This window comes from Gopherus flavomarginatus, chromosome 2, assembly GCF_025201925.1.
Source record: "Gopherus flavomarginatus isolate rGopFla2 chromosome 2, rGopFla2.mat.asm, whole genome shotgun sequence".
NCBI lineage: Eukaryota > Metazoa > Chordata > Testudines > Testudinidae > Gopherus > Gopherus flavomarginatus.
In genome coordinates this window covers 298,840,665-298,858,300 of record NC_066618.1, presented here as the reverse complement: position 1 = coordinate 298,858,300, position 17,636 = coordinate 298,840,665, and the positions used below count along the sequence as shown (strand labels likewise).

The 17,636-nt window shown below is 56.0% G+C and overlaps 1 protein-coding gene across 1 annotated transcript in view; it reads right to left on the bottom strand.

The window, feature by feature from the left end:
• LOC127045083 (1-phosphatidylinositol 4,5-bisphosphate phosphodiesterase gamma-1-like) overlaps positions 1-17,636 on the bottom strand; it is an 85,854-nt gene that overhangs the window by 30,564 nt on the left and 37,654 nt on the right. The window contains exons 2-9 of the mRNA XM_050940595.1: positions 15,239-15,388; positions 14,243-14,336; positions 13,794-13,841; positions 6,730-6,814; positions 5,576-5,656; positions 5,097-5,131; positions 1,430-1,502; positions 602-703 (exon numbers count right to left, since the gene is read on the bottom strand). Coding sequence (XP_050796552.1) covers positions 602-703; positions 1,430-1,502; positions 5,097-5,131; positions 5,576-5,656; positions 6,730-6,814; positions 13,794-13,841; positions 14,243-14,336; positions 15,239-15,388 — 668 coding nt within the window. The remainder of the gene's footprint in view (positions 1-601; positions 704-1,429; positions 1,503-5,096; positions 5,132-5,575; positions 5,657-6,729; positions 6,815-13,793; positions 13,842-14,242; positions 14,337-15,238; positions 15,389-17,636) is intronic.

Sequence of the window (17,636 nt, the reverse complement as noted above, 5' to 3'; positions counted from 1 at the left end):
TGAGTACAGCTAGAGATGGGCTTCAGATGCAGAGTTTGGAATGTAGACTTTTCCAAAATGTGAGGGGGAGGGGTTCACTCTTTCAATACAACTGGCCTGTCTAAATACATGTAGTGGAGTCACCTGTGGAATTTACTGCTGCACCTGCACACAGTCACCTGATGGAGGTGGATTTTGGGGCCAATCTGTAGCTGTGCCCCTTAAACAAGGATAATTAAAACCTGAAGCTTCAGGGCACAAGGAGATCACCTGGAAGGGTCAGGAAGGAATATCAATCCCCAAATATGCAGCACTGTCCACTAGCCAGATGGACATCCTTTTAAGCCTCAGGCACTGGTCATCGATGGAGGCTGGGACAGCAGTCTATAAGCCCCCTGGGTCTGATCTGGCATGGCCCATTCTCCTAACCTCCAGCCTGAAGTGTGCATTGTCTGTTATAAATACACCTACATCCGTGTGCACCAATTCGACAAACCCTAACTAATCTAGAGACTTTATCTGCCCCGGGGGGAATCTGAGCTCCGCTGGTGGGCGCTGGAGTTGCTAAGGGGATGGCTGAGGCAGGAGGATGGGCTGGGATCCGGGGTACATATTCCCCTACCTCATCCAGCTGGAAGAAGGGTTCTGCCATGTCACTGAAGGGGTCCCTGAGGTAGCCACACATGTACTCCCGCACCTTGCCGATGTCACTGGCCCAGGGCTCCTAGGGCAGAGAGTGCAGAAGGCAGCATTAGGTGGGGAACTGCACCAAAGGTTTGGAGGTGAAACCATGATGGGAATCTCAGATCTGCAAGATCAAGAGCCTTCAGGCAAATGGAAGGTGACTGGACTCAGGGCCCAGGAGATTCATGACCTCTAGCTATGCACAGGGCAGGCACAGCACATACCCTCGCACCCCACCGCCACCATCACTGTGCCTCCAGACTGACCTGGCCTGTGATGGATTCTCCATCGCAGCTCAGCATGAGCTGTTCTGATGGTTAATCACCCTGCTGTTAAAAACAGGCACCTTCTTTCTGGTCTGAGTTTGTCAGGCTTCAGCTTCCCCCACCCATTGTAGCTTTCTCTCTGCCACAGCTGGAGCCTGGGCAGTGGCACACACTGCCCTTCTCGGGAGACCACTATGGCCCCTTCATCCCATGGTCTCTCTGCTGAGACTGCCAGCAGAGGATGCCAGCTTCCGTGGCGTTGAGTCTCATGGTCTATCGGGAAGAGGAGAGAGATCCACCAGCTGGACAGCCATTGGACGAGCATGACTTCAGGTTACTAGCAGCCTGGGCTGATTTTTGGGGTAGCCAGACGCTCTCTCAGAACAGTGGCAGTCGTGAGAATTTCTGCTATCATCCACTGCATGCCAAGTGGTGCCTGGCAGAAGGGCTCGCAGTCCCTCAGGTCCGACAGGGTATTGGACGTGTGCCTTAGCGGATACCTTCTGGTCGTGCTGCAGGAATTTCTGGAAGTCATACAGTGTAATCTGGCACAGCTCTGCCCGGTCAACGTTCCTGGGGAGGGGCAGGGAGCCGGTCAATGGGAGGGTGCACAAGCCGGATAAGCCAGTCTCCCCACACCAAACAAGTCAGGCACTGAGTGTGTCTCCGCAAAACAGATACCTCGTCCCCTTAGTCCCCCCACTATTCCAGCTCTTCCCCCCCATCCTCACAGCTTTTCCAATGAACCCGACTTGCACCCGCCTGCCCCTATTCCTTCAGCCCAGGGCTCCCCTGACCCAGATGTGCTGATGCCCCTCAGTCCCGACCTGCAGTGCCCTGCTACCCCAGACCTGGGCTCCCCCCGGCCACAGCTCAGCCACTGCTCCTCAGTTCTAACCCGCAGCCCCCCTGCTACCCCAGACCTGGGCTCCCCACACACAGCTCTGCCAGTGCCCCTCAGTTCTAACCTGCAGCCCCCTCTGCTACCCCAGCCCTGGGCTCCGCACACACAGCTCTGCCAGTGCCCCTCAGTTCTAACCCGCAGCCCCCCTGCTACCTCAGCCCTGGGCTCCCCACACACAGCTCTGCCAGTGCCCCTCAGTTCTAACCCGCAGCCCCCCTGCTACCCCAGACCTGGGCTCCCCACACACAGCTCTGCCAGTGCCCCTCAGTTCTAACCCGCAGCCCCCCCTGCTACCCCAGCCCTGGGCTCCCCACACACAGCTCTGCCACTGCCCTTCAGTTCTAACGCGCAGCCCCCCCGGCTACCCCAGCCCTGGGCTCCCCACACACAGCTCTGCCAGTGCCCCTCAGTTCTAACCTGCAGCCCCCCTGCTACCCCAGCCCTGGGCTCCCCACACACAGCTCTGCCAGTGCCCCTCAGTTCTAACCCGCAGCCCCCCTGCTACCCCAGCCCTGGGCTCCGCACACACAGCTCAGCCACTGCCCCTCAGTTCTAACCCGCAGCCCCCCTGCTACCCCAGCCCTGGGCTCCCCACACACAGCTCTGCCACTGCCCCTCAGTTCTAACCCGCAGCCCCCCTTCTACCCCAGCCGTGGGCTCCCCACACACAGCTCTGCCACTGCCCCTCAGTTCTAACCCGCAGCTCCCCCTGCTACCCCAGCCCTGGGCTCCCCACACACAGCTCTGCCAGTGCCCCTCAGTTCTAACCCGCAGCCCCCCTGGCTACCCCAGCCCTGGGCTCCCCACACACAGCTCTGCCACTGCCCCTCAGTTCTAACCCGCAGCCCCCCTGCTACCTCAGCCCTGGGCTCCCCACACACAGTTCAGCCAGTGCCCCTCAGTTCTAACCCGCAGCCCCCCTGCTACCCCAGCCCTGGGCTCCCCACACACAGCTCTGCCAGAGCCCCTCAGTTCTAACCCACAGCCCCCCCGGCTACCCCAGACCTGGGCTCCGCACACACAGCTCTGCCAGAGCCCCTCAGTTCTAACCCGCAGCCCCCTGCTACCCCAGCTCTGGGCTCCCCACACACAGCTCTGCCGGTGCCCCTCAGTTCTAACCCGCAGCCCCCCTGCTACCCAAGCCCTGGGCTCCCCACACACAGCTCTGCCACTGCCCCTCAGTTCTAACCCGCAGCCCCCCTGCTACCCCAGCCCTGGGCTCCCCACACACAGCTCTGCCACTGCCCCTCAGTTCTAACCCGCAGCCCCCCTGCTACCCCAGCCCTGGGCTCCCCACACACAGCTCAGCCACTGCCCCTCAGTTCTAACCCGCAGACCCCCGGCTACCCCAGCCGTGGGCTCCACACACACAACTCTGCCAGTGCCCCTCAGTTCTAACCCGCAGCCCTCCTGCTACCCCAGCCCTGGGCTCCCCACACACAGCTCTGCCAGTGCCCCTCAGTTCTAACCCGCAGCCCCCCCTGCTACCCCAGCCCTGGGCTCCCCACACACAGCTCTGCCAGTGCCCCTCAGTTCTAACCTGCAGCCCCCCTGCTACCCCAGCCCTGGGCTCCGCACACACAGCTCTGCCGGTGCCCCTCAGTTCTAACCCGCAGCCCCCCTGCTACCTCAGCCCTGGGCTCCCCACACACAGCTCTGCCACTGCCCCTCAGTTCTAACCCGCAGTCCCCCTGCTACCCCAGCCCTGGGCTCCCCACACACAGCTCTGCCAGTGCCCCTCAGTTCTAACCCGCAGCCCCCCTGCTACCCAAGCCCTGGGCTCCCCACACACAGCTCTGCCGGTGCCCCTCAGTTCTAACCCGCAGCCCCCCTGCTACCCCAGCCCTGGGCTCCCCACACACAGCTCAGCCACTGCCCCTCAGTTCTAACCCGCAGACCCCCGGCTACCCCCGCCCTGGGCTCCGCACACACAGCTCTGCCAGTGCCCCTCAGTTCTAACCCGCAGCCCCCCTGCTACCCCAGCCCTGGGCTCCCCACACACAGCTCTGCCACTGCCCCTCAGTTCTAACCCGCAGCCCCCCTTCTACCCCAGACCTGGGCTCCCCACACACAGCTCTGCCACTGCCCCTCAGTTCTATCCCGCAGTCCCTCTGCTACCCCAGCCCTGGGCTCCCCGCACACAGCTCTGCCAGTGCCCCTCAGTTCTAACCCGCAGCCCCCCTGCTACCTCAGCCCTGGGCTCCCCACACGCAGCTCTGCCAGTGCCCCTCAGTTCTAACCCGCACCCCGCCCCTGCTACCCCAGCCCTGGGCTTCCCATACACAGCTCTGCCAGTGCCCCTCAGTTCTAACCTGCAGCCCCCTTGGCTACTCCAGCCCTGGGCTCCCCACACACAGCTCTGCCACTGCCCCTCAGTTCTAACCTGCAGCCCCCCTGCTACCCCAGCCCTGGGCTCCCCACACACAGCTCTGCCACTGCCCTTCAGTTCTAACGCGCAGCCCCCCCGGCTAACCCAGCCCTGGGCTCCCCACACACAGCTCTGCCAGAGCCCCTCAGTTCTAACCTGCAGCCCCCCTGCTACCCCAGTCCTGGGCTCCCCACACACAGCTCTGCCAGAGCCCCTCAGTTCTAACCCGCAGCCCCCCTGCTACCCCAGTCCTGGGCTCCCCACACACAGCTCTGCCACTGCCCCTCAGTTCTAACCCGCAGACCCCTCGGCTACTCCAGACCTGGGCTCCCCACACACAGCTCTGCCAGAGCCCCTCAGTTCTAACCCGCAGCCCCCCTGCTACCCCAGCCCTGGGCTCCCCACACACAGCTCTGCCAGAGCCCCTCAGTTCTAACCCGCAGCTCCCCCTGCTACCCAGCCCTGGGCTCCCCACACACAGTGCTGGTGACGTGCCTGAGTCCTGACCCACAGCTACCTCCCCTGACGCTGATCTCAGTGACAGCATTAACCCGAGCACCCCAGTCATTGCCCTGGAGTCATTCTGGTTTAATCACTGTGTCCGAGAGTAGAGTCCTGCCCATTCTCTGGGTATCTAATAGGGTCAGAGTCATATATCAGCCCATTGTGTCCCGGGCTCAGCTTCACCGTCCCCATCTCTGGGAACAGGGAAAAGCAGAGTGTGGGTGTCCACGGGTCCCCTCTGTGTGCTGCAGTGGGAGCAGACTTGTGAAGAGACCTCTTGGCTCTGAGTCTTGTTCTCACACACACACACAGCAAGCCAGGCTGACTGGCAGGCCGGTGCCCCATCCGGGGCTGGGGCTGGATCTGACAAGGGGGGATCTTTGGGACTCACCGCAAGGGGAAGGAGAGCTCCAGCTGCTCGATGACCTGGAATGCAAAGCGGGGACAGGGGCAGGTTAGCCAGCGGAGAAGGTGCCACCTGCAGGCTGGATGGGGACTGGAGGAGGAGGAGGCCCGGGGGGACTTTGTCTAGAGTCTTGCAAAGTATCAGGCACAAGGCATCTCAGGGCCTGTGGCAGGAATCTGAGCTGCCCCTGGACCTGCTGCACTGGCAGCAGCCTCCCCTCACTGACTCATTCTAGATGGTCTTCCTCATCTCCTATCCCTACAACAAAGCCCCCACTCAGCCAGTTCTCGGGGGCTCTCTCCTGTGGCATGCCAAGTACATTTAGAGTGCTGGAGAAATGTCCATTGGTAGTGACGGGCAGCACCATGACCTCACTCTGGCCTTCCTTACCCATCTCTGGGGCTGGGCCCAGCTGCAGGGTCACCCCAGGCCGGGGAGAGTCACCGAGGGCCCCAACTTCTTACCGATTTCTGAGCATCGAACATTAGGTTTTTGTAGAACTGAGTGAAGTGGGTGAAGGCCATGTCGCTCCTGGCTTCCACTTCCTGTTGGGAGGAAGGAGAGAGACAGAACCTGGTGAGAATGGAACGAGAGGCAGCAGACCTCCCAGGGCTGAAGGATCGAGGAAGACTTCAAGTACCCAGTGCAGAAGATGGGGAAAAAAGGCCCCTGTCTGAAAGCATTGGCTCCAGTGGGATTCCCATGCTGCACCGCTCCAGCTGGGGGTGTCTTGAGTCAAGCCCGTGGGCCATGCGGAGCCAAGGGAGATCTACAATGTGGCCTGCAGCCACCGCCAGGCAGTCCCTGGGGATTACAGTTCCCAGGATGCAGTGCTATATTCTGAGCCAATATTGTAATCCTGTCTCATGTCTAGAGATGGGCTGGCCGGATTATTTGGAGGGGAGGTTGGAATTGTTGGACGGGGAATGAGCAGCAAATGTGATTGGCCAGCTCTAGGAATGGACTACGATCCTGTGTTTCCCTGTAACTGTCCCTTAGTAACAGGGAGTGCAGGAGGAAGGTACAGATAATCCAGTACAGGCCAGGAGCAGAGGGGCTTCCAGAGAGACCACTTGCCCAGGAGACATCAGCTGCTCGTTAATGTTCATTGACTGCAGACACCCCTCAAACGCATAGCAAAGGAAAGGGAACAGAAGAGCGGCCACACTGGGTCAGACCAAAGGTCCATCTAGCCCAGTATCCAGTCTCTGACAGTGGCCAATGCCAGGTGCCCCAGAGGGAATGAACAGAACAGGGAATCGTCAAGTGATCCCCTGGCAAACAGAGACGCGGGAATGGGCAGGAGATAACCCTTACAGGAAAAGCCAATGGGACTGAATGGAGCAGGAGACCCTTTCTCTTGGCTTCACTGACCCATCCTATAGAATTCTATAGCTGGGGGAAGTCCCTGTTCAATTCTATAGGGCAGCTCAACACCTCCTTCCCCATAGGAAGGGTCGATTCTATAGGACTTCAGAGTCATCTCTGTAGAACCTGGCTGGTTCTACAAATCTCTACTGGCTTCCCCCCATCCCATTCTATAGGCCTTGTCTATAAAGGATGGTCCAGAAAAGGAGAGATAAAGGGAGGCAGATGGAGACCGCGGCAGTCTTCGTACCACTAGCTTGTCCCGCAGGAACCTCATATTGGGCACCCGGTAGTTCACCTGGGGCAGCATGGCCTTCAGATCCTTCACCGTGATACTGCAAGACACACAAAGCAGGAGTCAGGCCTCAGAGCGGGACACGTGGGAGCCCTGCTTCTCATGCAGGCTCAGGGCCTCCAGCTGGCCCCATGGGCTTGAGGCCTTGAGCAATTTCACTCCCGCCCTTCTCCCAGATGAATCTTCAGGAGATCCAGGGCCTGTTTCTGTGAGAAAGAAGAGGGGTCAAGAGCCGCAAGCACTCCAGCCTCCATGGCTCCAGAACTGCCAGGCACTCGCTGGAGCCCCATTCAACCTGTATCTCCCCCAGGGAACTGAACTCTCAGTTCACTGAACAGTTAGACAGGGGCTGGCCTCCAGACTGAGCTCGCACTCAGGAGGTTCCAAAATTGAATCACTTCCATCTGTGCAACTTCCTAGTGTGGACACACGGAAATGGTGTGGTTTGAGTGGCTGCAGCCCATGCCACTTAGCCTGGCTGGTACGGAACAGGGTTTGTTCCTGAGCTAGCTGAACGCGTGCAGAGCAGATATTGCGTTCAGGGATAGTTTGTTTATTCCAAATAAACAAAGGTGAACCACTGTAAGAGGTGAAGTTCTAGGCACTGGGAACGCCCAGGTCAGACAGACTGGTCTGAGCAAACCTAGGGATCTCCCATAGCTCATTTTAAAATCTGAGTTACTTAATCTCCTCCTACGAAGGCGGGACTAAGGGCTTGTCTACATCACAAAGTTGCAGCGCTGGTGAGGGGGTTACAGCGCTGCAACTTAGGAGGTGTACACATCTGCAGGGCATCACCAGCGCTGCAACTCCCTGTTTGCAGCGCTGGCCGTACTCCCGTTTTGTCTCGGGTGTAGAGGATCCAGCGCTGGTGATCCAGCGCTGGTAATTAAGTGTAGACACTTACCAGCGCTTTTCTTGACCTCCGTGGAATAAGCAGGTATCCCAGCATACCTGAGGAAGCCTCTGGTAATCAAGCAGGTCTCCTTCCCCGGTTTGCTCTCGCGTTCCCCGAACCCCCGAGCAAGCAGGTCTCCTTCCCTGCGGTTTGCAGGGGGGTTCGGGGAACGCGAGAGCAAACTGCGGCGAAGCTGGTCTCCTTCCCCGGTTTGCTCTCGCATTCCCCAAACCCCCGAGCAAGCAGGTCTCCTTCCCTGCGGTTTGCAGGGGGCTTCGGGGAACACGAGAGCAAACCGCGGCGAAGCTGGTCTCCTTCCCCGGTTTGCTCTCGCGTTCCCCGAACCCCCGTGCAAGCAGGTCTCCTTCCCTGCGGTTTGCAGGGGGGTTCGGGGAACGCGAGAGCAAACCGCGGCGAAGCTGGTCTCCTTCCCCGGTTTGCTCTCGCGTTCCCCGAACCCCCCTTGAAGCCGCCCAACAGCGCTGCAGTGTGGCCACATCTAACACCACTTGCAGCGCTGGTTGCTGTAAGTGTGGCCACTTTGCAGCGCTGGCCCTATACAGCTGTACTAATACAGCTGTAACAACCAGCGCTGCAAAATTGTAGATGTAGACATACCCTAAGAGGTATTTGTACTAGAATGACACCATCTACTGGGGACAGAGAGGAGAGCAGTTCAGAAACCTGAGAACTAAGACTGATACCTGGAAAGCAGGTCTGGCGGACAGACCAGTTGGGAAGACATTCAACCCTCCGTCTGATTTTGGACCACATAGTTATTTTGCATAGTCCTCTTAAAAATACCAGCAGCTAGAGGGGTCCTTGCTGTGTACTTGCCGTGAGGGCTGTAGCCACAGAATCATAGAAGATTAGGGTTGGAAGAGACCTCAAGAGGTTATCTAGTCCAACCCCCAGCTCAAAGCAGGACCAATCCCAAATAAATCATCCCAGCCAGGGCTTTGTTAAGACGGGCCTTAAAAACCTCTAAGAAAGGAGATTCCACCGCCTTCCTAGGTAACCCATTCCAGTGCTTCACCACCCTCCCAGTGAAACAGTGTTTCCTAATATCCAACCTAGACCTCCCCGACTGCAACTTGAGACCATTGCTCCTTGTTCTGTCATCTGCCACCACTGAGAACAGCCGAGCACCATCCTCTCTGGAACTCACTTCAGGTAGTTGAAGGCTGCTATCAAAACCCCCCTCACTCTTCTCTTCTGCAGACTAAATAGTCCCAGTGACCTCAGCCTGTCCTCGTAAGTCATGTGCCCCAGCCCCCTGATCATTTTTGTTGCCCTCCACTGGACTCTCTCCAATTTGTCCTCATCCCTTCCGTAGTGGGGGGATCAAAACTGGACACAGTACTCCAGATGTGGCCTCACCAGTGCCGAACAGAGGGGAATAATCACTTCCCTCGATCTGCTGGCAATGCTCCTATTAATGCAGCCCAATATGCTGTTAGCTTTCTTGGCAACAAGGGCACACTGTTGACTCATATCCAGCTTCTCATCCACTGTAATCTTCAGGTCCTTTGCTGCAGAAATGCTGCTTAGCCAGTTGGTCCCCAGCCTGTAGCAGTGCATGGGATTATTTAGTCATAAATGCAGGACTCAGCACTTGTTCTTGTTGAACCTAATCAGATTTCTTTTGGCCCAACCCTCCAATTTGTCTAGGTTACTCTGTATCCTATCCCTACCCTCCAGGGTATCTACCTCTCCCCACAGCTTAGTGTCATCTGCGAACTTGCTGAGGGTGCAGTCTAGCCCATTGTCCAGATCATTAATAAAGATGTTTAACAAAAACTAGGGGAGAAGGGATAGCTCAGTGGTTTGAGCATTGGCTTGCTAAACCCAGGGTTGTGATTTCAATCCCTGAGGGGGCCACTTAGGGATCTAGGGCAAAATCAGTACTTGGTCCTGCTAGTGAAGGCAGCAGGCTGGATTCAATGACCTTTCAAGGTCCCTTCAAGCTCTATGAGACAGGTATGTCTCAATGTATCTAAAACCAACCACAAGGACACTCCAGATGACAACTAGATATGGAGCCATTGATCACTACTCAATGATCTAGCCAGCTTTCTGTCCATTAATCAAATCCATACCTTTTTTTACTTGCTGGCAAGAATACTGTGGGAGACTGTATCAAAAGCTTTGCTCAAGTCAAGATATATCACATCAACCACTTTCCCAAATCCACAGAGCCAGCTGTCTCATCATAGAAGGCAATCAGGTTGGTCAGGCATGACTTGACCTTGTTGAATCCATGTTGACTGTTCCTCATCACCTTCCTCTCCTCCAAGTGCTTCAAAATGGATTCCTTGAGGACCTGCTCCATGATTTTTCCAGGGACTGCAGTGAGGCTGACCAGTCTGTTGTTCCCTGGGTTCTCCTTCCCTTTTTTAAAGCTGGGCACTATATCTGCCTTTTTCCAATTGTCTGGGACCTCCCCTGATCGCCACGAGTTTTCAAAGATAATGGCCAATGGCTCTGCAGTCACATCAGCCAACTCCCTCAGCACCCTCGGACGCAGTTCATCCGGCCCCATGGATTTGTATATGTCCAGCATTTCTAAATAGTCCTTAACCTGTTTTCTCCACAGAGAGCTGCTCACTTCCTCTCGATACTGTGCTGCCCAGCCAGCTCTGCTGGACTCCTTTCCCCCTCATATTAACCTCCCAGGGGATCCTGCCCATCAGTTCCCTAAGGCAATCAAAGTCTGCTTTTCTGAAGTGCAGAGTCCATATTCTGCTGCTCTCCTTTATTCCTTTTCTCAGGATCTGGAACTCAACCATCTCATGGTCACTGCTGCCCAGGTTGCCACTCCCTTCTACTTCCCCTACCAATTCTCCCCTGTTTGTGAGCAGCAGGTCAAGAGGAGCACGGCCCCTAGTTGGTCCCTCCAGCACTTGCACCAGGAAGTTGACCCCAACGCTCTCCAAAAACTTCCTGGATTGTCTGTGCACCACTGTATTGCTCTCCCAGCCGATGTCAGGGTGATTGAAGTCCCCCATGAGAACCAGGGCCTGTGATCTGAAAACCTCGTCCACCTTATCCTCCTGGTCTGGTGGTCTATAGCAGACGCCCACCATGACATCATGCCATGAGAGTGCCCTTCTCTGAAAGACTAACCTGTATGTGACTTCAGCAAAAGAACCCCAAATCAGCAAACCTTTAGAGATGGTGGGGCCAGATCCCCAGCCGGTGTAAATCACGGCGGCTCCACTGACTTCATACAGTCCCAACTGCTCATGATTACGTGTGCCGGTGTGTATTTGTCTGTAGAACAAGCAAGGGAAGTGGGCCCTGCCCAGTCCTTCCAATCCCAGACCTTGCTGGGGATTCAGCTTGGAAGGGGTGTGTGCAGAATCTAGCATGCTATTGTGTTTGTTCTTCACTGGCATTCGGTCGTGCCTCTGGGGGCTAGTTAGGGGCTGAATGATTGCAAGAGCTGATGTTTATGCCTGATTCCCATCCCTAAATGTTGGCAATCCAGTGAACAGACCAGGCCCTGGGTTAATCTAGCCCGGTAAACAGCTCTTTGGGGCATTAAACTCACTAAATATCATCATCAACACTCAGGCAGCCACCAAGCTATTTGGGTTTCAGCAGAACCCAAATGCACAGCCCTAGGGTTTGGCTTGAATTTACAGTTACCCAAATCAGACAGCAGGTGGCAGCATGTTCTATTCCACTCCTGCTCCCCCCTCTCCCCACCCCAGTCCGCACTTGCTAACCTAGTCTACAGCTGCTCAGTGTGTTCTCTGGGATTTGAGGGAAGGCCCTGGGTGCAGTTTAGTAGCATGTGCTCTGATCTACACCAGAAAGGGTTTGCTGGTATAGCTACACCAGCAAACCCTCCTAGTGCAGACGCAACTTATAACAGCCAAAGACTTCTTCCCCCAGTAGAGATTATCCCAAATCCCTGAACAAAATAACCTGTCCCAGCAAAGGGATTCTTTTTTGTGGGTATAATTGTGTCTACACTGGGGCTGTTGTTGCTGCAGCTGTGGCAGTTAGGGGTGTGATTTTTTCACATTTCTCACCAAGAGAGCTAGGCCAGCCAAACTTTTCCAAGTAGACCGGGCCTGAGACGTCAAGAACCATGTCACTTGATTCCGTGCTGGATGGGCCACGAGCTGTGACTTGGAGCGGCCCCTGGAAACGCTGGGTACTGGTATGCGACATCAGCGAAGGGAAGGCAGGCAGGAAAAGCTTAGCTGAGTTGCAGAGATGTGCGTCCTGAACCTGAGACGTGCCGAGTGCCGTTCCTGCACGGGGACTCCAATCGGAGGTGTGTGTGCTCTGAGAGTTCAGAGACCAATCACTGACCGGGATACGAGTGCTCAGCACCGCTCAGGATCAGACCGTAAGCATTGCTTTGTTTTGCTTCAGCTCGCCTCACTGAATTTAACGTGATCAGCTTCAGCTGCCTTCAGCTCCACGGCCAGGCTCTGCAGCTGCGCCAGAGCACTGTGCTTGGGAAAGCAACATCGAGCGGCGTAGGATGGGGGTAGCACAGGGGGACTCCTGCTGCGTCTCAGAGACTCAGCTGCGCACCATCCTTGCTGGCCTCCCAGGATCCCTGCCGTGTTATACAGCTCTCATCTGGCATTTTGACCATGCTGTGCAACCCGCAATGGGGTACAAATTCCACCCCGTCAAGCTGGGTTGCTGTGTAAGCCCATTGCTGGAGTACCACAGCGCTTTGTAGGACAATCCCAGTGGGATAACAAAACATGCCTAATCAAATCATCTCAGTGGGATTCTGCCGAGTGCCTGGTGCAGGGAGGCGTCCCTGGAGACTCCCGCAGGGCCGTCCCTTGGGGATAGTCCAGAAGGCCTTTCTCCCTCACTGTGCTTCTGTTTCAGACTTGAATATAGCACTCAGGGCCCCAGGGGACACACCCATGTTTTTGTAAAGCCAATTGCTCCTTCCACACTAGCCCCACTTCCTGTCCCATCTCCCATCATTTCCTGCCCAGGCCCCCTCCTCTTCCTGGATGAAACCCCTCAGTTCCTGTCCAATGTCCTGTTTACAAAGAGCTGGCATGCGGCAGGGCCAAGAGCTCATCCTTCGTGGCTGCTGGGCCCCACCCAAGCAGCCGTGCCTCATTAGCTAGTTGGACAGAAAGGAACCAAAATGCTGATTAAACAAAAAAATTTAAATCCAGTTTTCTTTCCTCCTCCCCCTACAACTCTCTACAGCTTCTCAAAGAGACACTGTCTCATTTCCATCTTCTCCGTTCAGTCCTGTTTGGCTCCAGATTCCTTGAGAGCCTGTTGCAGTGGAATCCTGGCCCTAGCCATGGCTCTGACAGTGGGATCAAATTTTCCCCCTGCTTAAAGCCACAATATCTTAGAACCTGAGCCTGTCTAACAACCAGCCCTCATCCCGCTGCCTTCACATGCTCCAAGTTCCCAGTCAAGCCAGTAGGAGTTCGGGGAGCGCAAGGACTGCAGGATCAGGGCTGTCGCTGCTTTATCTCCTGAGGCTTTATCTGCCAGTCTGTGGGGACTGGGTGATGGGGAAGGAGCAGGAGTGGCAGGGCTGTGTGGTGGTAGACAGCTAGAAGGCTGGGCAAGGTCTCATTTCCCCAGCCACCATGAAATGTTTGTCTCCTTTCCCCATCCTCTGAACTGCTCAAGCATTTCTCAGCTCCCGAAGGGGGTTTACCAGCCTCAGGCCCTATCAGGCCAGTTCCCCACATCCTGTGCAGACCGTCCTCCGGTGGCTGCCACAGGAAGTGTGGCAAAGCTGAGCGAGAGGCAGATAGTCTCTGCAGTGACACCTGCTAGGATGAAAACGCTGAGGGCAGGGGCGGCTCCAGGCACCAGAACGCCAAGCGCGTGTTTGGGGCGGCAAGCTGCTGGGGGCGCCCTGCCGGTCGCCGCGAGGGAGGCAGGCAGGCTGTCTTTGGCAGCATGCCTGCGGAGGGTCTGCTGGTCTCGTGGCTTCAGTGGACCTCCCGCAGGCTGCCGCTGAATTTGCGGGACCGGGGACCTCCCACATGCAAGCCACCGAGGGCAGACTGCCTGCCGTGCTTGGGGCGATAAAATGCCTAGAGCCGCCCTTGGCTGAGGGTCATCAACCCTCCTTTCATCCCTGCCTGCCCGCCTCACTCACCTGCCTTCTCTCGTCCTGTCCATCAAGTCAAACTGCTTCCGCAGCCACCTAGTGAGAGGATTGAGAAGAAGTGGATCAGCCTGAAGCCGAGGGGTCCCAGCAGTGACACGGCTAGGAGCACAGTGCAGTTATCACATGTGCTGGGGTGACGAGGTCTGGCCTCTTCCAGAGGAGATTACACCTCAGGAAGGTGTTTCGTCCCCTCATCAGCACCCCAGCCAGCTTTGGGGCCCGCAATTGATCAGTGCTCTCCAGGATTACCGGGCACCCCAAAATGGGGACGAAGGAAAACCAAACTAGCGATCCTGTCTGCCCTTCACTTCTTCTGGTCCCAGCTCACTCTGCAGTGCCCAGGGGTGGCTCAGATCTCCCGGCCCACCCAGCCCCGCTCTGGAGTGATGGGGCAGAGGGATCCCCAGCCCCCCAATAGCCCAGCTCCCTGCCCCTACCTTTCAACCTGCAGCGGCGTCTGGGCTTTCTGAGTGTCCATCACCAGCCAGTTCAGGCCCGTCATCCACATGTTGACGTCTTCCTCACAGAAGGCTGAGGAGGGAGGAGAGCAGAGTCCAGCAGTAGGATGAGCGGGGCTAAGGGAAGTTCCCTCTCCGCACTTACATGAGAAATGTAGCTGGGCAATGGTCTGCTCTGGGGCTGACCTCTCCTCACAGCTCAGGGGTACTGAAATTGAGGGATCTGGCTGCTCCTCATCTCTAGCTGAGGTTAGACGATGCACCGAAATGATGCCCTTCTCCGTACAGATAATAGCACCCTTGCCAACTGGCTAACCCCTACAGGTGCCGACTTCTATTTTTCATGGTGGGTGCTCCACCCCCAGGCTGCCCCGAGGCCCCATCCCCTCTCCGCCCCCTCCCCGAGGCTCCACCCTCACTCCTCCTCTTCCTGCCTCTACTCTGCCCCTCCCCCAGGTCCCTCGTCCACCAGCCGCTTGCTGCTCTCCGCCCTCCCCCTAGCATCTCCCAAACAGTTGGGGCTGGTGGGTGCTGAGCACCCATTATTTTTTTCCCATGGGTGCTTGAGTCCAAGAGCACAAACAGAGTTGGCGCCTATGCCAATGGGCCAAATTCACCCTGACAGTGGCATTCCATCAGGGATGGCCATCACTGCAAGTGGGTTCTCGGTGGGGGTGCTTGTCAGGGAGGAGAGATGCTGGAAGAAAGGACTTCTGGAGGGAGATGGTGACAACCTGACCTGTCGTCTCCCTGCTAAGAGGTTCCATGGTCCTCTTCTCCAGCTCGTGTGTCCACATCCTGTTTTCCACCACAGCTGATTCCCACCCCTCCCTTAAGCCAGGACATAGCTAGGGTGGGTGGGAAAATTAGTGAGGCCACCTCATCCATGAAACCCTAACGTACCTAGGAAGAAGTGGGGGAGGGAAAGATTAGACCCTCCCCGCCTATCGTCACCCTGCATCACCTAGTACTGACCAGCAACACTGAGTGTCCGGAGCCTGAAATCCTGTCCATACAGGATGATGAAACACATGGTGGAGTCCAGTTTTCGAGCATCTTCTGGATATCGTTCAAAATCCCGGGAATTCTTCCCTGGGCGAATCTCTTTTATCTCCCGAATGTCAACTAGAGAAGAAAGAGAGGGACACGTGACCCTTTCCCAGAAGCCTGTCCTCATTTTAACTCTTCCATGCCCAGAGCCTTGGCTGCTGTCGTGCAGTGTAGTAATTAATAATGACATATTCCTACAGTACTTTTTAGCTGGACTGTGTGCATGAAAATAACTTCAGGCCTCACTGAAATGCAGTCACCTCTGGGGTGGAACACAGCAGCTGCTTAACTGCATGCAGCAGTTTCAGACAGGAAGTAAGGAAGAATCATGTTTCTGACCAAACGCTTGGGAGGAATTTGGGGAGGCAGAATGCATCCAGTCAGGGATACCATTTTTACTCTTGTGAAAAGTGCCATGTGATCGGTTATAACCCCAAGCAGCCAGGACTGCAAGCTTATCTGCACAGCACCCACTAGCATGTCCCTGGGGCTTTTGGGGCTATGCCATCCCAGAGGGAATCTTGTCGGTGCACGACCACTTTCTGTAAGATAGATGTTTTCCTTGTGGGTCAGCTGTGCAAGTAGGTCTGCAGTGGAGCTCTGCAGCATCACTTATGGATTGTGAGCCTTGGAAGGATTCTGGTTTTACTGGTGAATGTTGATTTCCCTGCACACAAACAAACCAACAACAAATCTTTCCACTGATAATAGCTGAAATTGACAGCTAGGCAAAGTACGAAAAATGCTGCTTGAGAACTTATTCAGAGTTTGCTTTTAGGGGATTTGCTTGGTATGCTTTGACGTAACGCAGCCAGTTTGTGCGTGAACGATTGTACAACTTCAACTTTTTGAATCTCAGTCATGAACTAATTATTGTCTGACCTCCGCTATTGTCTGACCCATCCCAATAATTTCCCCCACTGTGAAAAGGTACATCGATACACCTAAAACAATGCTTAAAAAACCTTCCTTTTGTGCTGTTGTGAAAAATTAAATTGATAAACATTTTTAAAATGCTTAAAAATGAATATTATCCATCAAAAGTACACATTAAAACATCGAATTCTGCCAAGCCCAGGCATCGTTAACTGTGAATGTAAACTAATGAGAGAGCAGAGGGCACAGCCCAGCACTCAGAAGCAACCTTACAACAACAAACCAGCAGTAAAATCGCTTCATGTTTGCAAAGGGGCTGCAATTCAAAGACTAGAAAGTTATTTTAAAGCATGCTGGGCAAAGGCTGGTAACTTTATTTCGGCAAAGCTCTCTCTGAGGGCTGTGAGAGTTTTGCCTGAGTAAAGACTGAGGGGGAATTTCATCCTTGGGCGGGGGCCCAGAACAAAGCCTAGTTAAGTCTTGCTTAAGTCCACACCCCGTGAGGGCTGGAGAAGGAGTTAAGCAGTGCCCTGCTGCTTGAGGCTGTCTTTCATTCTGCGAGAGGGGACATGTCACTGTCCTCCAGATGTGTATTTTTAACAGCTAAGCCACTGTGTATGACTGGCCTCTCCCTGCATGGTGGGATTCTCAAACGGCGGAAGCCACAAGAATGGAGCTTGCAGATCAACCAGCGTCATTGCTGGTGAAGCTGCGTGGCAGGCAGACTTGTCTCAGCCATGGAGGAGCCTATGGGTGTGTGACACAGCCCTGCCCATCTCGATATTGCACTCAAAGGGTCCTGTCACTGTGGGGTCTCTGCCAAAGCTAAGCACTAGCTGGTTCTCATGGGTATTGTGGGGTATTTGTACAGAAACCATTTTAGAGTCAAGTAACATGTAGACCAGAGGTGGGCAAACTATGGCCAATGGGCCACATCCAGCCCGGGGGACCATCCTGCCCAGCCCGAGCCCCCGGCCCCAACCCCGCAGCTACGCCGCTCAGGGCCACCCAGAAGATTCAGGAGGCCTGTGGTCTTTAGCGGCGGGGGGCCCCTGCTTTGGCAGTAATTCAGCGGCGGGGGGTCCTTCCGCTCCGGGACCCGCTGCTACAGTGCCCCAAAGACCCGCGGCAGGGACCCCCCACAGCCGAATTGCCGCTGAAGACCCAGAGTGGAAGAAGCTCCAGGGGCCTCGAAAACCTCTCACGGGGGCTCCTGCGGGACCCGGGGAAAATTGCCCCACTTGCCCCCCCCTCCCCGAGCAGCCCTGACGCCACTGCGTGGGCAGCACTCTGGGTGGCGGGATTGCGCACTCCTGCCGAGCAGAGCGGCAGTGTGCCTGACTCTGGTTGGGCGGCGCGGCTGCCAGACATGCTGCTCTGAGTGGCATGGTAAGGGGGCCAGGGCCAGGGCCGGGCCCGGGGGGTTGGATAAGGGGCAGGGTGTCCT